The sequence below is a fragment of the Balaenoptera musculus genome, chromosome 15 (assembly GCF_009873245.2).
Source record: "Balaenoptera musculus isolate JJ_BM4_2016_0621 chromosome 15, mBalMus1.pri.v3, whole genome shotgun sequence".
In the NCBI taxonomy this organism is placed as follows: domain Eukaryota; kingdom Metazoa; phylum Chordata; class Mammalia; order Artiodactyla; family Balaenopteridae; genus Balaenoptera; species Balaenoptera musculus.
This window is the reverse complement of record NC_045799.1, coordinates 24792148-24811015: the sequence shown is the minus strand read 5'-3', so window position 1 is coordinate 24811015 and position 18868 is coordinate 24792148. Positions and strand designations below refer to the sequence as shown.

General features: G+C 38.4%; 1 protein-coding gene across 3 annotated transcripts in view; it reads left to right on the top strand.

The window, feature by feature from the left end:
- Positions 1-18868, top strand: part of ITCH (itchy E3 ubiquitin protein ligase) — a 122819-nt gene that overhangs the window by 28073 nt on the left and 75878 nt on the right. For all 3 annotated transcript variants that reach the window (XM_036825208.1, XM_036825210.1, XM_036825209.1), the window contains exon 3: positions 15101-15191. In XM_036825208.1, the coding sequence (XP_036681103.1) occupies positions 15122-15191 (70 nt within the window). In that variant the 5' untranslated portion in view covers positions 15101-15121. The remainder of the gene's footprint in view (positions 1-15100; positions 15192-18868) is intronic.

Here is an 18868-nt window from a genome sequence, read left to right as displayed (position 1 = left end):
AGGAAACCCGCACACCACAAGTGGAGAGAAGTCAGCGCACCGTAACAACAGATCCTGTGTGCTGCAACTAAGACCTAACGCAAAAATATAAAAAATAAATTTTTTAAAAAACTACTTTAAAATAACAGAAACCTTTTTTCTCACGGTTCCAGAGGCCACAAGTCTGATATCAAGGTGTCAGAAGGGCCCCGTTCCGTCCAGAGCTCTAGGAGAGAATCCTTCCATGCCTTTTCCAACTTCTCGTGGCTCCAGATATTCCTTGGCTTGTGGCTGCATGATTCTAATCTCTGCCTGTCTTCATATGGCCCTCTTCTCTCCTCTGTGTCTCTTATAAGGACAGTTGTCATTGGATTTAGGGTCCACCTGGATAATCCAGGATGATCTTATCTTGAGATTGTTTTTTTTTTTTTCCCCTCTGCCACCCGGCATGTGGGATCTTAGTTTCCCGACCAGGGATGGAAGCCACGCCCCCTGCATTGGCAGCGTGGAGTCTTAACCACTGGACTGCCAGAGAAGTACCAAGATTCTTAATTATATCTGTAAAGACACTTTTTTCCAAATAAAGTCACATTCATCAGTTTCAGGGAATAGGATGTGGACATATCTTTTTGGGAACCACTATTCAACCCACTACAGGGAGAGCGTTTTAAATGAGTTACCACATGTAGAATTCTTTAAAACTGTTTCCAGCATGTGATTATTCAACAAACTAATTATTTTTTGTTATTATGATGCTTGTGATTTATAGCAGCCTCCTGAATTTAATACTTTCTCTCTTTTATACCACTATTTTAGCAGTTTAAATTTCCATACCTGTCACCCATACCTAGGGTGACTGTATCTCATGGTTTGCCTAGTATAGTCCTGGTTTATTCCTGTTGACTTCTAACTGACCAAGAGTTCAAATTTTTTAATATATTCTTTCTCTCAACTCCATCTGAATTCCAAGGGTGCCAACCCTGGTTATGATTTTTGTTTTTTGTTTTTTTCCTCACTGCACAGCTTGCAGGATATTAGTTCCCCAACCAGGAATCGAACCTGTGTCCCCTGCAGTGGAAGCACGGAGTCCTAACCACTGGACCACCAGGGAATTTTCTGTGTTTTTTTTTTGCTCTTGGTGTTGCTTTGTCATGAATATGTTTTATGTTCACAAGTTTGTATAGTTACCCCAAACTAGTTGGCTTTTGAGATAAAATTTTTTGCCTTTTTTCACTTAAAAGTTTTTCTGCTTTTCACTTTGTCCATGGTGCTGGTCAATTTTCTAGGTTATTATGTAGTCTTTTGGGTTTTCTGTGAAGCCATTCACATTGCCTGTGAATTACAAGTTTTGTTTCTAATGTAACAGCAGAGCTAGGGCTTGGTGCCCCTTTTGTTGATTTTTATAGTCAATTCTTTTTCTATTGTGCTTATTTCTCCTCTGTGACCTGTTAGTTGACTAAACTTGAGGAAATCCCCTATTCTCTTCCTGTTGTCTTTTCACCCACAAGTGATTGTCTTCTGGGTCATCTTGTCTGAATTTCCCCTCCCCACAAAGTCAAAATTATTTACTACCACCTGTACTTCCTTACTCATGTGAGGAAATTTTTACATATAGAGAATACAGTGTCAGGACTTCCCTGGTGGTCCAGAGGGTAAGACTCTGTGTCGGGACTTCCCCAGTGCAGGGGGCCCAGGTTTGATCACTGGTCAGGGAACTAGATCCCACGTGCATGCTGCAATTAAAAAAAAGATCCGGCGTGACGGCAACTAAGACATGGCACAGCCTAAATAAATAAATATTTTTTAAAAAAATAGAGTATAGTGTCAATTTTCTGTAATTCTGATTACTATGGCTCTCCCTCACATTTTAATTTCTAGGCAGGCAGAAGCCCTCTTTGTAAATCTGTGCTGTTTGCTATTATGACAGGAAGCTTTCTGCAGAGTATATTTGTTGGCTGCTTTTATATTGTCATTATAGATCTAAGAACAACAACAACAACAGCAAAATCACCCTTTATTACCTCACTTATTCACAAAGAGGCTCTTATGTATAGGTTACTAGTGCTCCCATTTATTTGGAGAAATGCTGGACAATGGTGAGTGCTTTGGATTGTAATAGATATTTTTAAGCCTTTTAATGTCTCAGTAAGAAAGATATCCTACATTCAAGGAGTTAGAGAAAAATTCATTTTGAGTATAATAACTTTTTCATGTTTATTTTGATTCAACATATATTTGAGAGCTTACTATTAATATACTTCAGATACTCTGTAAGGTTCTAGTGATGTAAGGATGAATTGCCTTGACCTCAAGAAGACAGTTTGAAAGATGAGAGGGATTTGCAAACAGATAATAAGAGACAGCTGTTGAACACTTTACTGGGTTTAAGCCTTTCTATATGACCTTACAGGTATCATCTCAGCCTTTAAACCGAAACTACAATTAAGTTATCCCTGTTGTATGGATGAAGAAAGTAATTCAATAATTTGCTTAAGTAATAGTGCTGAGATGTGGATCTAGATTTATTTGACTCCAAAGCCTGCACATTTAATTACTGTGTTATAATATCTCTTGGAATACATACTATAGGGTAGACTAGAAGAAGAAATTATTTCTGCTTTGAAGTTTAGGGAAGGCTACCAGATGAGATGCTTGAGCAGGATGTTGACGGATAAGAGAAGACCAGATGACTGGGAATTTAGGGAAATTGCAGGGCAAAGTTTGAAGAGAAGGAACAGGATAAATAAATCACAAGTATTAAACAGATGACATTTTGGGGAATGAAGAACTTCATTTCTGTGTGATTGGAGCATGGGTTATGTATGGGAGAATGGTATGTGAAATAAGAGAATAGGCAAGCCAGGATCACGGCAGATCATCAGAGGTGTAGAAAGTTCATCTTAAAAATCCTTTGACAACACTGTGTGGACAGATGGGGGTAAGGCAAAGAGAAATACTGAAATGAGTACGATAGTACAGGGAGAGCCAAATGAAGGGAATGGTAATGGGGATAAAGAGGAAGATGTAAAAAAAATTTATAAGATATTCTACCCATATCCAACTGTTTTATTCTAATGTCTTAAGAAATTTTGCCTCTTCCATATTTCCCAGTTTTAAGCCATCATGGTGATATATGTAGGATGTTATCATTTTTCACTTTGATGCTTGAGAGCAGGTGTTAGCAAACTAGACCCGTGGGAGGAATCTGGCCCTCGCCTGTTTTTATAAATAAAGTGTTATTGGAATAAAATACATTTTATGTGTTGTCTGTGACCACTGTCACACTACAGTGGCAGTTGGCAGTTGTGACAGATCATACAGCCCACAACTGTGAAATATTTACTCTCTGGCCCTTTACAGAAAAACTTTGCAGAGCAGTAGATTGAAGACATTCTTTGATCTAATAACTAAAGTGCACGTGATAGTGCTTACTTAATACTATATGTTGGGCTTTGTTAACTAGGTGACTGACCACATCAGTCATTCAGAATCTACCCATAGTGTATTTGGAAATTTTTTGAACCCAGGCCACGGCAGTGAAAGCACCAAGTCCTAACCACGGGACCACCAGGGAATTCCCATGGAAATTATATTAATTAGACTCTCCCAAATTGCAAGGTTTTTTTAGGTTATGGGAGGTTAATGTAAAGTTGTTTATGAAAATAAAGAATGGAAAACTCAACTGCATAGTCAGGTTTCAAAAGGAAAAACAGGACATGTTGCTAGTCAGTCCTCACAAGGACCGAAAAGTAGTTTGAAGCTGCAGAATTATTCAAGATTACAGCATAGCCCAGGCAACCAAGTTATTTTGTCAGCCTGGCAGTGCAGGTATCAGTTGATTCCCAATTCCAGTGCTCCGACAAACTGAAATCTGTGTACAGAGCTTGCAATTTCACACTACTCAAGAGCTGACCAAACTGGTGTTGGGGAGAGTTTTCGCGCTAGTTACTTCTTTACCCTAAATGCTTTTTTTTAATGGCACTCTGTTTTTGTTTAATGAATATAGTATCTTTTCATCTCTCTGAGGATATTAATATATTTTGCTTTTCTTTGGCATCACTTTTCTTGATAGAAGCTTTCCACAACTTTATCATGTTTAAGAATGTGGGCAGACTGCGGGCTGTGAGTGCATGTAGAGAGGAGAGGGCTTGTTAACTGAGAACCTCACTATAGGGTTACCTGGTGGACTGTTTGGAGAACTTGATAAGAAGGCTTGTCCTATCTCCTGCCTGGGTGGTTAAGTCTTGACTACAGTGAGCTGGGAGCCTAGTGGGAAAAAAGGATGGGAATTTAGTCATTCCGTTTGCGTATGTTCCTTTAATTCTTGTGTTCTTGATACTGTTCTTCAGCCTTCAACTGTGCCTGGCATCTTCCATTGCAGAGATGCTTGAGGAAAAAAAAAACAGACCTGAGCCTTTTGGTGTCAAGTAGGGGATTTAGGAATCAAAATGCTTGGTGAGCAGCTTCCAACCAATTCTACTTCTGTGTCCCAACTTTACTTTTACTTCCAAAATTGACTGGTATCTTCTCTTGGGGGCACTGCAAGTAAACAAACCATCTTGGTTCTTGGCTTTTCCCTGTTGCCAACATAGGATAGGAGTCTACTTTATTGAGTGTGCTGTCAAATAGCATTGGTCCATCTGCTTTGTAGCTTACTGAAGTTATTGTACTTGTTTGTTGTTATCTCTATTTCTCTTTTTCCTGAACTTTACTGTTATTACTTTTTTAATTTTTAAAATTTCTTCACCAGAGTTTAGGGGAAATTTGAAAGGGGATTCAGATGCATATGTGTAATCTGTCATCTTTTTGTGAAAGTCCTTTCCCCACATATTTTTTTTCTTTTGTTTACTTTTTGCATTCTTTTGGATTCATACATTTTTCCCTCAAATATTTTTTTCTCCATAGTGATTTGGAATTTGTGCACTGTTTTTATTTTTTTACTGCTTCTCTTTGAAATTGTTTTAATTGATTGATTGATTGATTGCTGTGTGGCTTGTGGGACCTTAGTTCCTTGACCAGGTTTCGAACCCATGCCCACAGGGCAATGAAAGCAGTCTTAAGCACTGGACCTCCACGGAATTCCCTGAAATTTTGACTTGCATATTAACTTCGCAGAACTGATCAGTATCTTTGCCTTGTCCTGCGCAATACAAGGATCTTGGAACAATTAACTCCAGTTACCTCCATTCCTGACTTTAATGCTGTTATTCAGTATTTTAGCTTTGTATTTTTAAATCCCCAAATAAGACATTGTTTTGTGTATTTTATTTTTTTAATTCTTTTTTAAAATTTATGTATTTATTTATTTAGGCTGCGCCGGGTCTTAGTTGTGGCATGCGGGATCTTCTTTGTGCGATCTTTAGTTGCGGCATGTGGGCTCTTAGTTGCGGCATCAGCCTTCTTAGTTGTGGCATGTGGATTCTTAGTTGCAGCATGCATGTGGGATCTAGTTCCCTGACCAGGGAATGAACCTGGGCCCCCTGCATTGGGAGTGTGGAGTCTTACCCACTGGACCACCAGGGAAGTCCCATGTTTTGTATATTTTAGATTTACCTAATGTTTACCACTTCCTTAGTCACTTTTATATCTTGAGTTGCAGAGCTTCCTTTGAGGATCATTTTACTTATTCTTCAGGTACATCCTTTGGAAATTCTTCTAGTGAAGGTCCATTGGTAGTAAAATATTTTAGTCTAGAAGAAATTTTTCCCCTAAATTTTGTTTCTTGTTTTAAACACCTTTATTGAGATATAGTTCACATACCATACAGTATACCTATTTAAAATGTACAATTCAGTACCTTTTAGTATATTCGGAGTTGTGCATCCATCACCACAATCAATTTGAAAACGTCATTGCCCCCCATATAATCCTGGTGCCCCCTTAACTGTCACTCTCAATCTACATCCACTCAGCCCTAGCCCTAGGCAGCCAATAATTGACTTACCATCTCTGTAGATTTGTCTACTCTGGGCATTTCATATAAATGGAACCATAAAATATATTGTTCTTTGTGACTGGCTTCTTTCACTTAGCATAATATTTCAAGGTTTATCCCTGATATAACATTTAACGAGTGCTTCATTTCTTTTTATTGCTGAATTTCTTTTTATTGTATGAATATACCACATTTTATTTATCTGTTCATTAGTTGATGGACATTTGTGTTGTTTCTGTTTCTGACTATTATGAATAATGCTGCTGTAAACAGTTATGTTCAAGTTTTTGTGTGGACATATGTTTTCGTTTCTCTTGGGAATATACCTAGGAGTAAAATTGCCTATTACCTATGGTAATGCAGTGTTTAACTTTTTGAGGAACCATAAAACTTTATTTCACTGCAGCTGCACTATCTTACATTTTTACTAGCAATGTGTGAGGGTTCTTCGTATCCTTGTCAACACTTGTTACTTATCATTTTGAATAGCTATTCTAGTAGGTGTAAAGTGGGTATCATTGTGGTTTTTATTTGCATGTCTCTGGCTAATGATGTTTAGCATCTTTTCATGTGCTTATTGGTCGTTTGTATATCTTCTTTGGAGAAATGCCGTTTCAGTCCTTTTGACAATTTTGTAGTCATTTGTCTTTTTGTGTTGAGTTGTAAAAGCTCTTTATATATTCTAGATACTTATATTGGATATATGATTTACAAAGATTTTTCTCCCATTTTGTGGGTGGGCTTCTCACTTTCTTGATGGTGTTTTTGAAACACAAGAGTTTAAAATTTTGATTTATATCCAATTTTTATGTTGTTGGTTTTGGTGTTATAGCTAAGAAACCATTGTCTATCTAATGCAACGTCACACAGAATTATATCTGTTTTCTTCTACCAAATTTTTAGTCTTAGCTCTTACATTTAGGTGTATGATCTACTGTGAGTTAATTTTTGTCCATGATTGTGAGGTAGGAATCTCTTGCATGTGAATATCCATTAGTTCCAGGACCATTTGTTGAAAAGTTTGTCTTAGTACCCTTGTCAAAAATCAGTTGGTCGTAGATATTTGGGTTTATTTCTGAACTCAGTTCTATTCCATTAATCTATATCTATGCTTAAATAACGCACTGTCTTGATTACTGTAGCTTTGTAGTAAGTTTTCTAATTGGGAAGTGTGAATCCTCCGACCTTGTTCTTCTTTTTCGAGATTGTTTTGACTATTCCTGGTCCTTTGTATTTCCATATGAAGTTTAGAATCAGCTTGTGAATTTCTGCAAAAAGGCAGTTGGGATTTTAATAGTGATTGTGTTTAATCTGTAGATCATTTGGGGGTTAATCTGTAGATCATTTGGGGGACTGTTACCATTTTAACAATGTCAAGTCTTCTAATTCACGAACATTGGATGACTTTACATTCACCTAGGTCATCTTTTTTGGGGTGGGGCACTGCATTGGGTCTTTGTTGCTGCGCATGGGTTTTCCCTAGTTGCAGCGAGGGGGGGCTGCTCTTTGTTGTTGTGCTCGCGCTTCTCATTGCAGTGGCTTCTCTTGTTGTGGAGCACGGGCTCTACGCGCGTGGGCTTCAGTAATTGTGGCTCGCAGGCTCTAGAGCGCAGGCTCAGTAGTTGTGGTGCACGGGCTTCGTTGCTCCGTGGCATGTGGGATCTTCCCGGACCAGGGATTGAACCCATGTCCCCTGCATTGGCAGGCAGATTCTTAACCACTGTGCCACCAGGGAAGTCCCTAGGTCCTCTTTTTTTTTTTTTTTTTTTTAAACATCTTTATTGGAGTATAATTGCTTTACAGTGGTGTGTTAGTTTCTGCTTTATAACAAAGTGAATCAGTTATACATACGTTCCCATATCTCTTCCCTCTGCGTCTCCCTCCCTCTCACCCTCCCTATCCCACCCCTCTAGGTGGTCACAAACCACTGAGCTGATCTCCCTGTGCTATGCGGCTGCTTCCCACTAGCTATCTATTTTATGTTTGGTAGTGTATATATGTCCATGCTACTCTCTCACTTTGTCACAGCTTACCCTTCTCCCTCCCCATATCCTCAAGTCCATTCTCTAGTAGGTCTGTGTCTTTATTCCCGTCTTACCCCTAGGTTCTTCATGACCTTTTTTTTTTTTTTTTTTTAATTATTTTTGGCTGCATTGTGTCTTCGTTGCTGCGCATGGGCTTTCTCTAGTTGCGGCGAGCGGGGGCTACTCTTTGTTGCAGTGTGTGGTTTTCTCATTGCAGTGGCTTCTCTTGTTGCGGAGCACGGGCTCTAGGTGTGTGGGCCTCAGTAGTTGTGGCTCACAGGCTCTAGAGCACAGGCTCAGTAGTTGTGGTGCATGGGCTTAGTTGCTCTGCAGCATGTGGAATCTTCCCGGACCAGGGCTTGAACCCATGTCCCCTGCATTGGCAGGCGGATTCTTAACCACTGCGCCACCAGGGACGTCCCAAGATTTCCTTTATTTTTAAAAGAATTTTTTACAGCTGAGTAGTAGTCCATTATATATATACTGCATCTTCTTCATCCATGGATAGGCACTTAGGTTGTTTATATATCTTGGCTATTGTATATAGTGCTGGATTGAACATAGGTATGCATATATCTTTTCAAATTAGATGTTTTTGAATTCTTTGGATAAATATCTAGAAATGGAGTAGCTGGATCATATTGTAGTTCTATTCTTAATTTTTGAGAACTCTCCATACTGTTTTCCATAGTGGCTACAGTAATTTACACTCCTGCCAACAGTGTATGAGGATTCCCTTTTCTTTACATCCTCTCCAACACTTTTTATTTCTTGCTTTTTTGATAATAGTTATTCTAATGGTATGAGGTGATAACTCATTTGTGGTTTTGATTTGCATTTCCATAATACTTTGTGATGTTGAACATCTTTTCCTGTCCCTGTTCGTTATCTGTATGTCTTTGGAAAAGGGTCTCTTCACCTCCTCTGCCCATTCTTAATCGGGTGGTTTATTTTTTGGTTGTTCTTTATGTATTTTGAATATTAACTCCTTATTGGATATGATTTGCAAATATCTTCTCTGAGTAGGTAGGTTGAATTTTCATTTTGTTGATGGTTTCCTTTGCTGTGCGGAAGCTTTTTAGTTTGATGTAGTCCCATTTGTTTATTTTTGCTTTTGTTTGCCTTGCCTGAGGAGATATATCCAGAAAGATATTGCTAAGACTGATGTGTGTTTTCTTCTAGGAGTTTTATGGTTTCAGGTCTTACATTCAAGTCCTTAATCCATTTTGAGTTGACATTGTGTATGGTGTAAGATAGTGGTCTAGTTTCATTCTTTTGCATGTAACTGTCCAGTTTTCCCAACATCATTTATTGAAGAGACTATACTTTCTCCACTGTATGTTCTTTGCTCTTGTTTTGTAAATTAATTGTCACATATGTGTGTGTTTATTTCTGAATTCTCAATTCTGTTCCATTGATCTATGTCACTTTTTCTGCCAATACCATGCTGTTTTGATTACTATAGCTTTGTAATATAATTTGAAATCAGAGTGAATGATACTTCAAGCTTTGGGGTTTTTTCCCCCATTCAGGATTGCTTTGGCTATTTGGGGCCTTTTGTGGCTCCATACAGATTTTAGGATTTTGTTGTTGTTGTTCTATTTCTGTGAAAAATGTCATTGGGATTTTGATAGGGATTACATTGATTCTGTAGATTGCTTTAGGTAATACGGACATTTAAAAATGTTAATTCTTCCAGTCCCTGAGCATGAATACCTTTACATATTTTTGTGTTGTCTTAAATTTCTTTCAAGAATGTCTTTAAGTTTTCAGTGTACAGGTCTTTCACCTACTTGGTTAAATTTATTCCTAGGTATTCTTTTTGTTGCAATTGTAAATGAGATTTTTTTGTTAATTGTTTTCTGATGATTCATTGTTAGTGTATAGAACAGACTTGTATATTGATATTTTTACTCTGCAACTTAGTGTATTTGTTTATTTTTAATAGTTTTTTGGGTTTTTTTTAATATATAAAAACATGTTACATTTATATCTTCTCTGATTTTTAATAAATTGTAGGACACTTAGCTGGTGTTGGAGAATTGCTTGTTGGTGTGGGGAACCTACTCACCGCACTCACTCACATGTGGGAATTGGTGACTGGAACCTTTACGCTGTTAAGAGAATGAAAAGAGAAGCCATAGGCTGTGAGAAAATATTTGCAAAACACATAAAGGACTTATATTTAAAATATATAAAGAACTCTTAAAATGCGACAGTAAGAAAACAAATAATAAATGAGCAGAATATCTGAACAGATATCTCACCAAACAGTGTACATAGATGGTAAATAAGCATATGAAAAGAGGCTCAACATCATATGTCATATGGGAATTACAAACTAGGCCAGTGGTGAAACATCATTGTACACCTGTTAGACTGGCTAAATTCCAAAAAACTAACAATACCAAATGCTTGTGAGGATATGGAGCAGTAGAAATTCTACTTCAATCCTAATAGGAATGCAAAATGGTACAGCCACTTTGGAAAACCATTTGGCAGAGCTAAAACATAGGTTTACCCTTATCATCCAGTAATTGTAGTCCTGTTTACCCAACTGAGTCGAAAACTTACATCCACAAGGAACCTGAACGTGAATACTTATAGCAGCTTTATTTATAATTGCCAAAAACTGGAAGCAACTAACATATCCTTCAGTAGGCAAATGTATATACTGTGGAATAAACACACATGAAATATTACTCAGCAATTAAAAAAAAAAAGCTGCCAAGCTCTGAAAAGATATGGAGGAAACTTTAATCATACTGCTGAGTGAAAGAAGCCAGGCTGAGGCTCTAAATTGTGTGATTCCACCTATCTGACATTCTGGAAGAGGCAAAATTATAGAAACAGTAAATAGATAAGTGGTTGCCAGAGGTTTTTAGTGAGGGAAGAGAGATGAGTAGGTGAAGCACAGGGGATTTTTAGGGTTGTGAGATTATTCTGTGTGTTACTGTAATAGTGGATACATGGCAGTTATGTGTTTGTCAAAATCCATAGGACTGTATAATGTTCACAAAGAGGGAACCTAAATATAAATTGCGGACATTAATTAGAAAAACAACAACTGTGGAATATTCTAGACACTGATTAGCAAGGCAGACAAGGTTGCCTACCTTTGTGGACCTTATAGTCAGTAAAAAATTTAATCAGAAAAATTTCAGTGGTGTGATAGAAAGTAATAGGATGGCTACATTAGATTGAGTAGTCAGGGAAGACCTCTTTGAGTATTTGAGTATTAACTTGAGACCTGAATATAAGATGTTAGCTATTTAAAGGTAAGAGGGAAAAACATTCCCAGCAGAGGGAACAGTTAGTGGAAAGCCTGTAAGTCTGGAATGACCTTAGTGTGTTTAAGAAATAGAAAGAAATCCAGGTTTGCAGTGGGTAAGGGGGAGAATGATATGAGGAGAAGTCAAGAGAGTAGGTCATGGATGGAATGAAGTGGGACTTCTGTAAGCCAGGGTGAGGAATTTGGATTCTATTTTAGGTGAGATAGGTAATTATTGGATAATTAAGCAGAGTAGAGCATGATCTAACTTTCATGTTTAAAAGAGTGCCCTAGTTGCTGTGTGGAGAATGGGTGGTGGGAGGGAGAGGGAGCAGGTGCAGAAGCAGGGAGACCAATTTAGTGACTTGTAGTAATTTGTTGACGGGGAAGGGATGGGTGTTTGTAGCTTAGACTAAGATGGTTAAGAAGAGGAGAAAAATAAGCATACATTTTAAGGTATACAGCAGGGTATATTTTGCAGGTAGTATCTTTAGAACGTGGTAATGAGGGAAAGATAATGCCCACAGCTTTGGCTTGTGCAACTGGATGGATGGTGGTGCTATTGAGGCCAGGGAGAGTTTCAATTTAGTCTTTTTTTTTTTGTTTTTGGCTGTGGTGGGTCTTTGTTGCTACTTGCGGGCTTTCTCTAGTTGCGTTGAGCGGGGGCTACTCTTGGTTGCGGTGCGCGGGCTCTAGGCGTGTGAGCTTCAGTAGTTGTGGCGCAGGGGCTTAGTTGCTTCATGGCATGTGGGATCTTCCTGGACCAGGGCCCGAACCCGTGTCCCATGCATGGGCAGGCGGATTCTTAACCACTGCGCCACCAGGGAAGTCCCCTCAATTTAGTCATTTTACCCATGCAGGCAGTTATAAATAATGGTTAGACCTAAGAGTCTGGAGCTCAGGGGAGAAGACGGGACTTGAAGTGTAGATTCTCAATCTACTCTGTCTTGCCTGTTTTTCAACGTGTACAAGTAGGATACACATTTTCTTTTTAAAAACTCAAGCAATGCATACAAAACCGAAGTTCCCCATGACCACCTCCTTTAGTACACAGACCCTCTCCCCTTCTCCACAAAGGTAACCACTATAAACAGTTAGGGATGTATACTTTTTCTGCTTTTATTTATAAGTATATTTATCTACAAGAATATGTACTTTGTTTTTGTTTGCAAAAATGACATCACATTATATATATATTCTGTAACTTAAAAAAATGTTCTTGGAATCATTCCATTTCAGTCATTAGTAAGTTTTGATAGCTGCATAGTATTCTGTGGTATGAATATGTTATTTATTTAACTGGTTGCCAAGTGATACTTAGGTTTCTATAGTTTGTCTTTACAAATGGTATTTTTTTGTTTTTAGGGATTTAAAATACGTAAGTAATTTTGATTATATAAAACTAATATGTATCAGTACATACATTATTTTTTAAATATTTATTTTATTTATTTGGTTGCATTGGGTCTTAGTTGCACAATCTTCATTGTGGCCTGTGCTATCTTTTATTGCAGAGTGCAGGCTGTTCCTTGCGGCACACAGGCTCCTCTAGTTGTGGTGCGCAGGCTCTGTAGTTGCGGCTCATGGGGCTCTCTAGTTGTGGTGTGGGCTCATTAGTTGTGGCTCTCGGGCTCTCCAGTTGTGGCATGCAGGCTCTAGAGTTCACAGGCTTAGTTGCCCCGTGGCACTTGGGATCTTAGTTCCCCAACTAGGGATCGAACCCGCGCCCCCTGCATTGGAAGCGCGACATCCTAACCACTGGACCGCCAGGGAACGGAAGCCTAATTTTGCCTTACTGTATTTGTATATTTCTTACATGGGACCTGGCAAATAGTGAGTGCTGAGTAAATTTTGCTTGAGTTTAATCTTTACTTTGACCCACTCAAAATATTCTTAAAATTTTTATCAAGTCCCCGAAAGCCTAAGAACAGGTTATTTTAAAAACATATTTAGGGACTTCCTTGGCGGCGCAGTGGTTAAGAATCCACCTGCCAATGCAGGGGGCACAGGTTCGAGCCCTGGTCCGGGAAGATCCCACATGCCACAGAGGAACTAAGCCTGTGTGCCACAACTACTGAGCCTGTACTCTGGAGCCCGCGAGCCACAACTACTGAAGCCCATGCACCTAGAGCCCATGCTCCGCAACCAGAGTAGCCACCGCAGTGAGAAGCCCACGCACCACAATGAAGAGTAGCCCCTGCTCGCCACAACCAGAGAAAGCCTGCGCATAACAACAAAGACCCAACGCAGCCATAAACAAATAAATAAATAAATAAATTCAAAGAGTATTAATGATAAATAATAAACATTCACAGAGGATTTTTTTCCCCACATATGTAATCATTCAGTCTTACAAAAGCCCTGTGAGGTAGAGGTGGTATTATCCCCATTTCTCTGACAGGAAACTGGGACCTAGAGAGGTTATATAACTCAAATAGTATCATATAGTAAGTGTTGTAGCCAGGAATCAAACCCAAGTGTTCTGACTTTGTTATAAAATCTTTTTTATTGTATACGAATCATGCCCTTTCCACAGGGGGATTAACTCTTCCATGATTATGGGCTGAAGAAGATATGTTAGAGGTGTTCATTTAGTATAATTCAGTAGCCACAGGCCCTGTTTTGGGCTTCTGGGTTTCATCAGTGAACAAAGCAAAAAGATCCCCCATTCACATGGAGTTTATATTCTAGCTTAGAGAGTCAAAACCAATAAACATAATTACCAAGTAAATTACTTAGTATGTCAGAAGGTCACATAGTTTATAGGAGAAGAAAATGATCATCATAAGTGGAGCAGACTGTTAATATTGTGAAGAAGACAAGTAGAACGAACGTCTAAAGGCAAGAATGTGCTGGCATATTTCAAGAATAATAGGGAAGTAGGTGCCTGAGTAGGGGAGGAGAGTAGCAGGGAAATAAGATCAGGAAGTGGGGAGCAGTGGAAGCATGTATCATATAGGGTCTTTCAGGATTTAGGCTTTTACTCTGAGTAAAATGGGAAGGTTTTGAAAGGTTTTTAACATTTTAAAAGAATCATCCAGGTTGTGTTAAGAATAGGTACTAAGGCTAGACAGGGGTGGAAAAAGGGAGACCTTTTAGGTTAATCTAGGAGAGGGGCATAATTTAGGAAAAAATGGCTGTCAGGTGGGTCTGAACAGATTGGTGGTAGAGGTGGTGAGAAATGGCTAGATTCTAGATATATTTTGCAAATAGAGACATCAGAATTTGCCAGCGGGTTGGAAAGGAAATATAAAAGTAAGGAGTCAAGGATGACTCCAAGGTTTTTGGCTTGAGCCGCTGAAAGAATGAAATTGCCATCAACTGAGATAGTTTACAGAGAACATCAGGAGGTCCATTTTGGATCTGTTAAGTTCGGAGTGTCTTTTAGATACCCAAGTGAAGTTGTTTAGAATTCAGGAGTGAAGTCTGGAATAGAAATATAAAGTTGGGACTTGTTGATATATAGATGATATTTAAAGCCATTACAGTGGATGATATCCTTGAGGAAATGAGTATGGAGAGATGAGAGAAGAGGGAACCAAGAACTGAGCCGTAGGACTTTCCAGTATTAAGAGGGTGGAGAGAAGAGAAGGAATCATCAAAGGAGTCTAAGAAGGAACAATCAGGAATGTAGGACATAAACCTAGAGAATGTGTCTTGGGAACTAAAAGGAAGAAAAACCATGGAAGAAGGAATGATCAACCAAGTCAGATTTTGCTGATAGGTTAATGCAGGATGGATACTAGAATTGAAAATTATATTTGGCAATGTGAAGGCCACTGGTTATTGTGTGGCCTTCAGTGGGACATGGAAATGGCCTGGCTAGCACTATTTACATATTTTTCAAGTGGGAATTTTTGATATTTATAGTGTTTCCTTGGCCCTGTTCAGGTTTGCCGTCCTGTTGGTGTTATGTCTGACAGTGGATCACAGCTTGGTTCAATGGGTAGCCTGACCATGAAATCACAACTCCAGATAACTGGTAAGTCTTAAAAAGATCTACTGCTTTACTTCCCCCCCACCCCCAAGATAAAAAGAAAAAAATCTTAAAATCTTTAGTGGCTGTGACGTATCAGGTTCTGAATGAATGAATGAACATAATGTTTAGATATGTAAAAATTACATTTTGATTTCAGGATATTCTTGGGTATAGTATAGGATTTGGGTTTGTTTGTTTTTTTCCATTAAACATGCTTGGGCAATTGCTATTGTTTTTTGTTTTCATTTGGATTTTATTAGCTTTGTTGAGATAATTCACGTACCATACAGTTTCCCCATTTAGAAGTCAATGATTGTTAGTACATTCTCAGAGTTGTGCAACCAACACCAGTCAATTTTAGAACATTTTCACCACTCCAGAAAGAAACCCCTGCCCCATATTCCCCAACCACCTTCAGCCCTAGCTAACTATTTTTGTCTCTATAGCTTTGCCTATTTTGGATCTCTCATATAAATAGAGTCATAAAATGTGTGGCCTTTGTCTCTGACTTTTTTCACTTATCATAATAATGTTTTCAAGGTTAAACTGTGTTGTAGCATGTATTAGTATATAATTTCTTTTTATTGCCAAATACTATTCCATGTGTGGACATACTTTATCCATTTATCAGTTGATGGATGTTCGGGTTGGTTCCACTTTTTGGCTATTATGAATAATGCTATGAACGTTTGTATGTAAGTTTTTGTGAAGATGTATGTTTTCAGTTTTCTTGAGTATATACCTTCCACTTTCTTGAGTAGAATCACTGGGTCATGTGAGGAATTCCAAATTATTTTTCAAAGCATCCAAACCACTTTATATTCCGACCAGTCATGTATGAGGGTTACAATTTTGTAAGCATCCTTGCAATGCTTATCTTTTTGATTAGAGACATCCTAATGGATGTGAGCTATCTCATTATGGGTTTGAGTTGCATTTCTCTGATGGTTAAATGATGATGAGCATCTTTTCATGTGCTTATTGGCCATTTGTATATGTTTTTTGGAGAAATGCCTATTAAATTTTTTGATTGCTATTGTTACTTTCCTAATATCTCTTTGTTTCTTCCTCTAACCATACTAATCAAGTATATCACTTTCAGATTAATGTTCTTAAAATGCCTCCTGATTTGTTCATTCCTGCTCAGAAACCTTCAGTGCTTCTCCTTGGCTATGGTATTGAATTTCTTTAAAACTGGGCTAAGACCTTTTACAGCCTCCATATGATCTCTTTGTAGGTCTTTATATATCAATAGAAGCTATTTGCACTAGCCAAAGTGAGGCACTGGATTTTCTTCAGACGTGCATGTGTCTATCACACAATGGAACCCTAGTCTCTCTCCCTTTAATTTAATGGCATTTATTGATTATTTTAGTTTTTACTATACCTGGCTTATATCTACTTCTAGGTTATGAATATGAGGTCATAAACTGTATCATTATTGTCCTTCTCAAAACCTAAAAGTGATTGAGTTATATAAAAGTAACACTTTAAGTTGAAAGCATGTTAGAATTTATTCCTGGTAATCCTTTCACTAACTCCAGTCTCTTTCCTTAGCAATGTCTGATTCTCAGTGAAAGATACTAACATTTCTTTGCTAAAGCCAGATTCTAATTGTTTCTCCCCTCCCCATTCTCAAGCTAGTCTGAGTAGCTGATTTACATTGGGCCAGGCTTCTTAAGACTTCTTTTTTGGGGCAGCTTATTTTTAAAACCTTTGATTTAAAGAATTTCTGATAGATTGTTTCAGCTTTTCAGGTTACATAAGTAATATACATGTTTTTTATTTTTAAAAACTGAGTAAAATAGTAAAGTGAGGAGTCCTTATTATCTCAATCCCCAGTTAAATAGGTTTATATTCCTTTTGACTTTTCTTTGCATAAACTGGCTATCTTATTTGCTATCATTACTGTCATAGTAAGAAAAACATTTAATGCCTAAATGCATTATGTCCTCAAGAAGACATAATTCTTAGCCATTATAAGCTTTTAATCTTGGGTCTAAAAATCCTGAGAATGTACAAGTATAGGGCAAAAACATTTTAACAAAAACAAACACCATGAATTATGGATAAAAGCTATTATTTAACAAAAATATCATTAGATATGGGACAAATGGAGAACATCAGATAATGAACAATAGAGTGCCAAGTTGACTAGAATCAAGTGTCCTTCATAATTCATTGTTTACTTCTTTGCTTTTGGTGCTAGAAACCTCAGAACTAAGTTTTTTTGCACAAATCCCCTTAATTGACATTGTATTTTTTAGTCTGTGTTAATGGATTAGCATAGTTTTTTTTTTTTTTTGGTAAGCTCTTCAACATCTTCCAAAATTCAAGGAAGGCATAAATATGCAAGTGTTAAGTATAAATGCCATGGTATATGGTAATGGTGAGAAGAGATAATGAGTTTGGTCAGGAAAGAGAGATCAATATTTGACTAGAGTTACTGTGAAAGGAGGTAGTGCTTGAAGCATTGCTACTATTTAAAAGTAGAGGACTTCCCTGGTGGCACAGTGGTTAAGAATCTGCCTGCGAATGCAGGGGACACGGGTTCGATCCCTGGTCTGGGAAGATCCCACATGCTGCAGAGCAACTAAGCCCGTTTGCCACAGCTACTGAGCCTGCGCTCTAGAGCCTGCGAGCCACAACTATTGAGCCTGTGTGCCACAACTACTGAATCCCGTGCGCCTAGAGCCCGTGCTCTGCAACAAGAGAAGCCACCGCAATGAGAAGCCTGTGCACTACAAGAAAGAGTCGCCCCTACTTGCCGCAACTAGAGGAAGCCCACACGCAGCAACGAACACCCAGCACAGCCGTAAATAAATAAATAAATAAATTTATTTAAAAAAAAAAAAAAGTAGAAAGGTAGGGACTTCCCTGGAGGTCCAGTGGTTAAGACTCTGCACTCCCAATGCAGGGGACACGGGTTCGATCCCTGGTCGGAGAACTAAGATCCCACATGCTGCCTGGCATGGCCAAAAAAAAAGTAGAAAGGTAGAAAAGGATCTTTCAGGAATGAACATGACAGAGCAAATGATGTGAAGGAGGGAAATGGCAAGACTTCTCTTGATGTCCCTAAAAGCCACTGCTGCAGAGCAGGGACCCATGAGAATTAATGGGAGTGGATCATCTCCTTCAGGTGTGTCAAGGCTACAAAAAAAAAAACAAACAAAAAACAACATTGCTAAGGGAGATGGGAAGTAACCAGGGTTTTTAACAAAGAGCAGACAGCTGGATTTGTGTTTTAAAAGTCGGTGTAGGGACTTCCCTGGTGGCGCAGTGCTTAAGAATCTGCCTACCAATGCCAGGGACACAGGTTCAAGCCCTGGTCCTGGAAGATCCCACATGCTGTGGAGCAACTAAGCCTGTGTGCCTAGAGCCTGTGCTCTGCAACAAGAGAAGCCACCACAATGAGAAGCCCACGCACTGCAATGAAGAGTAGCCCCCACTCGCCACAACTAGAGAAAGCCTGCATGCAGCAACGAAGACCCAACGCAGCCATAAATAAATTAATTAATTAATTTTAAAAAAAAGTTGGTGTAAAAGACTCATAGGGAAATTTAGGGTCAAAAGTTAAAATGTTACTCTGTGGTTCTGCTCAAATTTATTTTTTTAACTCTTTCATACGTACATTACACACTTACATACATGTATGCAAACATTATTTATTTACAATGTAT